General features: G+C 41.0%; 2 protein-coding genes across 2 annotated transcripts in view; one reads left to right on the forward strand and one right to left on the reverse strand.

Annotated features, from left to right (window-relative positions):
- LOC118421999 (galactosylceramide sulfotransferase-like) overlaps positions 1–3545 on the reverse strand; it is a 12470-nt gene extending 8925 nt beyond the window's left edge. The window contains exons 1-3 of the mRNA XM_035829539.1: positions 3464–3545; positions 1861–1976; positions 74–615 (exon numbers count right to left, since the gene is read on the reverse strand). Of these exons, the coding sequence (XP_035685432.1) occupies positions 74–615; positions 1861–1961 (643 nt within the window). The 5' untranslated portion in view covers positions 1962–1976; positions 3464–3545. The remainder of the gene's footprint in view (positions 1–73; positions 616–1860; positions 1977–3463) is intronic.
- A 1675-nt stretch (positions 3546–5220) lies between these two features.
- The window catches only part of LOC118422085 (cartilage intermediate layer protein 2-like), a 9090-nt gene continuing 8418 nt past the window's right edge, over positions 5221–5892 (forward strand). Inside the window, exon 1 of the mRNA XM_035829643.1 lies at positions 5221–5245. Within this exon, the coding sequence (XP_035685536.1) occupies positions 5221–5245 (25 nt within the window). The remainder of the gene's footprint in view (positions 5246–5892) is intronic.

Below are 5892 nucleotides of genomic sequence, written 5' to 3' on the forward strand. Positions count from 1 at the left end.
GCCAGACAACAAAAACGAGGTCAAACTCTCGCGAGATCTTCTCGACAAACTCCCGAATGTCCTTTTCCTTTACGGATGATAGACTCTTCAGGGGGAAAACCCAATTCTAAGGCGATGTTATTTTTTGTTTCATAATCGCGGTTTCTTGTTATGTGATGTTCAAATTTTCCTGGATTTTCCAGGAACCTTAGCAGGGGGTCTGGTCCGGGAATTTTGTACCTCCATGCCAGCTTGTAAAAGTTAAAGGCAGACTTCAGCCGCTCCATCGGTTCCCTGACGATGGTAACAAAAGTGACGTTAGCAGAGAGTAGTTGTGTTATCCCCGCTCTATCATAGACCGTGTGATGTGTCAAGATGTCGAACGGTCTCCCCTCAATCGGCGCCGGGAGGTACATACGGTCCCGAATGCCGAACGGGTACAATTGGTTGATCGACCCTTTCGGTAACAAGAACGAGAGATTGCGAAGAAAGCCGAAGCGCTGGAAAATTTGCATGACGGTACTGCTTCCTGTCTTGTGGGTTTTGATGAAAGCAATGTTGGTGTTAGGCTGACAGACACTTGACTTTGACTTTATTGACGATGAGACACGTAGGTAAGGTGGTATATCGTACAGCCTGTAATACAATGGTACAAGAAAATATTGATGTTATATGTCTTCCGGGAGGGACGTAAGACGGGGGTCCCGTGCTCGAGGAAGTGCCTCGGCCACGTTAATCAGCCTCATTAGAGTCCATTCCAAGACACCGTGCGGATGTTTGTTGCCATTGTTTAGAATTGATTTTAAAGTTTTGTAATTATATGTCTAGGGCATTTGATAATTCAGAAATATTTTTAAAACTATTTCAACTTGATAAATATTTCCCTGGTCCTGTAAAACTTTGGAAATATTCATGGTGTGGAATTGGATACTTCTAATGGCTAAATAATGATAACAGCATTCTACCATTATTTACCATTTTCTACCATTTTTTGTAAATGGTTCAGTGGGCTGGGAAGATAGCAATTCACACATCCTTGTAAAATATGGTTGGGTGCCATGCAACAATGGCCCACACAAAGGATCCATCAGTGCCCAGCAGTGAAATCTAAAAATATACAGATGCAACAATAGGGCTTACTTTTATGGGGGCAATAAACTAATTTCACCATTCAGCATATGAATATTGTATTTAGATTACAAGTAGAATTATCTTATTTCTACATTTACAAATATTTGTAAATATTTGTAAATGTGAAATATTCACACAGAAGTTTCACAATTATTCTAGATAAAGATATTTTTGTACAGTTACTTTCAAAATATTTCTAAAATATTCAAAGGAATTCAAAAAGATGTGTATTTTCTTAAGTCAATTGTTTTCAAAAGAATTTAATTATTGTGGCTCAGATATTCTTTTATTCGAAATAATTCAGACTAATTACAAGTATCACCTAAAAACCCGCATGGTGACTTGGAATGGACTCTACTCATAATTTGGGTACCTACTGGCTGGCAAAATACACCTGGTGATTATTATTATTATTATTATATGTACTATGATAAGATCTAGAGTTTCTAATATGCACATGTACATTCAAACCTTTGGTCATAGTTTGAGTATTGATACTGGAAAGCTATTACATATACATGTATGTAGTTATAGACATTAGACGAGTATCATTTTATTAATTGACTTATTACTATTGCCTTACAAGTGTGACCATGTGCAAATGTCGTGCAATAAAGTTCATTTATTCATTCTTAAAGACTTACAAAGCAGCATATAAAACAGAATCATCATCGTCATAACGGAATAGCCAAATTTAGTCAACGAGAAGCTGTTGAATATGTCATGTAAGAGGTTATCGCTACACCATACCTTTCATCGTTTATGTGAGGCAAAGCCCAAAGCAAACTGAGCACCAACATGGCCGCTATCATGGCAAAAACGCAGACGACTGGCTGCCTTACCAACATCATGGCCACCTCGGAGTACTGGAAGGAAAATCAAAAGAATGAATTGAATGAAGAAGACCATTATTGTACCTCATGCCCGTAGGGAGGGGTCCGCTTTTTCACACTCAAAGGTCCACTTTTGCATGTCCAAGATAATTTCATAGGCATGGCTAATTTGCATTTTTCACTGATAGACATTTCATTCAATCTTTAGTGAGTCTATCAGCAAAATTTGCCCCGGAAAGTGCAGGAAATTGCTTTTCAGAGGGTCCATATTTCAAAATTTTCCCGGACCTGCATTGCGACGCCTCGTGCCTTTGGTGTCGGACATCGTGGGGGGTCGGGGAGTTATGCCCAAAGTCTTGTGTATTTAATAGAAATTCCATTAAACTTAGCCAGCGAATTTTGCCCGTCAAAATGAAGGAAATTGTGTTTTAGAGGGTCAAGATTTCAATTTTTCCGGGGAGCATGCCCCCGGACCCCCCTAGGACACCGTGCCTAGGAAGCTCACGCCTGCGGCGCTCGATGGTGCCACAAGTACTAAAAAGAACCCCCCCCCCAACCAAAATCCTGGCTACGGTCATGTACCTTGCTGCTGTAACACGTTAGGTACATACAGGTCAGGATAATAAAGTCAAGTAGTTCTACATCCCAGGACAAGTGAGGTAACATTACTAGTGTAGTAGGAATAAACCAACAGTCCCATGGATTATTTCGCAATGCCATTAGCGCCATTTTAAAATGTGCTCAGTGAGAGTGCAGCAAAATTATAGGCTTGTAACTTGTGGCTCTAAACAACTTACTACCAGTCTACATGAGAAACTTGTTTACATACTGTAGGGAAAGGTCAACTAGATCAACGGGACAAAGCGAATCCAACCTACTATACTTACCCATGGTCCACAGAGAAGCGTTTCGAAGGTCTATAACGTATTCAGGCACAGTTCTGTGTAATAGTCTGAGGCAGAACTTGAGGCAGGCGCCCTCTTTATCGTCGTTTAAGAACTTGACTCGACTACAAATTATGTAACTATGGACTATGAGATGGATTGAAATTATGTTGAATACGAAAGGATCTATGGAATGTTGAATTGTATATTTTGCATACTGCATTGTATTTAGAAGGTATTTAGACCTCTGACCTCCCCCACCCTTGAAATCTTGAAAAACGGCTCAGGCCGAATGATGTATCAAGGTTAAATAAAGGTTGAAAAAAAAATACATACTGGTAGAAATCACATGGTCACTATGGTTAAGTGGCCGCTAATACAGTAACAGTGGGGTTCAAGTACCCCCTACCGTCCTTGCCAAGGAGGTCTGAGCTTTTGTAGCGTGCTTGGTTTTGGGAGCTTGGCTGCCCGGGTCCGGCGCGATAGGTCGCGCGGTCGAATGCCCGGGAGCGAGCTTGGGGTAAAAACTGTTCTGCTCGCCTCTAGTGTTTCACAGAGTTGACTGTATCTTCTGAAAATTTTTTAACCTTCACCCAACAAAGATAACTTACGGTTGAAGAGAAACGTGTGGCTCACCTTCGCTACAGGAGAAGAGACTGCAACGCTACCCGTATCGTCGGAAGAAGTGACGGATGAGAGATCTGTTGTTGGTCTGATCCCAACTAGTCACCAACTCGACAAGAGCTGCCGTAAGGGTCACCTTGATAACCTGGGGCAAAATACTTAGCAGTGTTACTGTAACGCCCAGATAATAATACTAACTATTCAACGAGTAATGGTCGATAGGGCGTCAGAAGGATGACGGCTGAGACACAACGATTTACCGGTTTCGACCTTTTATTCAAACGTCTTCATCAGAATGACAAGATAGTGGTACCGCACTGGCTTTTATAGCCTCTACTCTAGTTAGGGCAGGGTGCCCTGAGCAGTTAGGGCAGGAGATAGCCAATCAGGTAACAGGATATCATATTGGCAAGGAGTAAAACATGGTATATTTTGACAACCTCTTTATGCACTGCAACTCATCACCAAATGTGGGGACACCGCGAGACAGTGGTGACCTTTATAATTTTCTTTATTCAACCTTGCACTGTAGGGTAACCGGTTAGACTACATTTACAGATCACGTGATACATGGACTGATGATGATGATGATTCACGGACAGATCAGCGCACTGAGTGTTGCTCCAAGCAGAGGTTAGGCTCCGGCTGTTTTTTGACGTTTTAATCGGGCTTTCTCCTTTGTACTATATCTTGCTGTGTCCGGCCCGATTAAAACGACTAAAAAGAAACGTCAAAAAACAGCCGGAGCCTAACATCAGCTTGAAGAGTATGGCAACTGCGACGTACTTTGGGAAGTTAAACCGTATCGGATCCAGTTCTCTGAACTATGTCGTAGCATTGACCGGAGTAGAAAACCACGGACATTGATTGGTTTCTTCACTAGAATCTGGACAGTAAATATGTTCCCACATATGGTTCTATGAATTCCAGTTAACCCATACTAGGCTTTTATTCCAAAGGCCCCTTATCATTATTTACTATTCGGCCAGGCCGGAGTCTGGTAGTTTCCATCACTTTGAGAAGTTAGACGCGGAAGTCAGTTGAAGTCGCTATATACGCACTTTCATGCAGCCGTTTATTTCTGATAGGTACTACGAGAATGAGACCTTAAAGTCAAGTGCACGTTTGATAAAGGCACTCCCCATAATAAGTCTTGGTTATTTGGTGAAGGTATATGTTTCGTGGAACTCTAGTTAACTAATATCAAGAGTAGTATTTTTTGGTTTAGGTGACTGAATCGTGTTCATTAACTTTGAACGAAACGAAGACACAAAAACAAAGATTGCAACATTTCTTGATGATCAATAAGACGCAAAACTTGTCACCAGCAAAAATCGCACTCTACATTCTTTACTTTCTAACACTACATTCTGATTGCTGACATGTCATTAAACACAAGGATATAGTCTGTCAGAATTCGAACAGGTCGGGTTGGTTTTGCGTCAATGAGTCGGAGTTTTGAGATGGGTCACCAACCGTGCGACGATATACATACAACACAATTCTCAGGCTTGCAACTGTTAGTGTGAACGCTTTATCGCGAATTGCAGACCAGCAAATGACAGAAGCCTCGCCTATATTGTAAGTATAAAGTTGTCTTTCTTAAGCTAAGGGAACAACCCACCGTACGTGCAATTTGTCCGTACGTTATTTTGGGAGGCCACGTCAGCCACGTATTTCAGAAAACGTTCAGGCTGTACAGGGCAGGCGCGTCTCGTCAAGAATGAAAAAAATCTTTATTGCACATTTTTGCCACATCGGGCTAAGTAATGGACAGCCACTCCTTGGAGTATGGTGAGTCTAAGTACAGGTCACAACAAGACATGTTGAAAAGATACAGTTCACAGATACAAAATGATACTATTGCTGGATAAATTCAACTCCTCGATTTTCTGTTATAGTGGAGATAAAAGAGCAGATATGTTTTATGATCGATGGTTTGTCTAGTTGCATTAGGAATGTGAATTTTTCTACAGAACTTAGTTGTATGAAATAATGAAATTGGTTCTGTATAACCTTATACAGCTCATTTCTCTCTACGGTATACAATCTACACTCTTCTACAAAATGACGTTCGTCCTCTATTCTATCTAAATCACAATATTTGCATAGCCTTTGTAACTAAACTCTTTTATGCTGCTGCTGCAGAGTTACTTTGCCATTTGGTGTGCTTTGATATGGACATGGTATGCCACATTTAGGTGAGAAATACCCCCTACCATTAAATAAACGCGGGACCAACATACAGACATCATGTATGTGCAAATCAACAATTGCCGTGTGTAGCAGGACTAAGGTTTTTAAAACTTTACATATAGAGCACATATAAATATGTTAGTGAAGGTTAGACATCCAAGTTAACCATATTCACACACAATTCAATTTCTACGACTGGATAAAAGCTCTGGAGCCATTCCCACTCCTGGTTGCGCGACCAACGC

This window comes from Branchiostoma floridae, chromosome 1, assembly GCF_000003815.2.
Source record: "Branchiostoma floridae strain S238N-H82 chromosome 1, Bfl_VNyyK, whole genome shotgun sequence".
In the NCBI taxonomy this organism is placed as follows: domain Eukaryota; kingdom Metazoa; phylum Chordata; class Leptocardii; order Amphioxiformes; family Branchiostomatidae; genus Branchiostoma; species Branchiostoma floridae.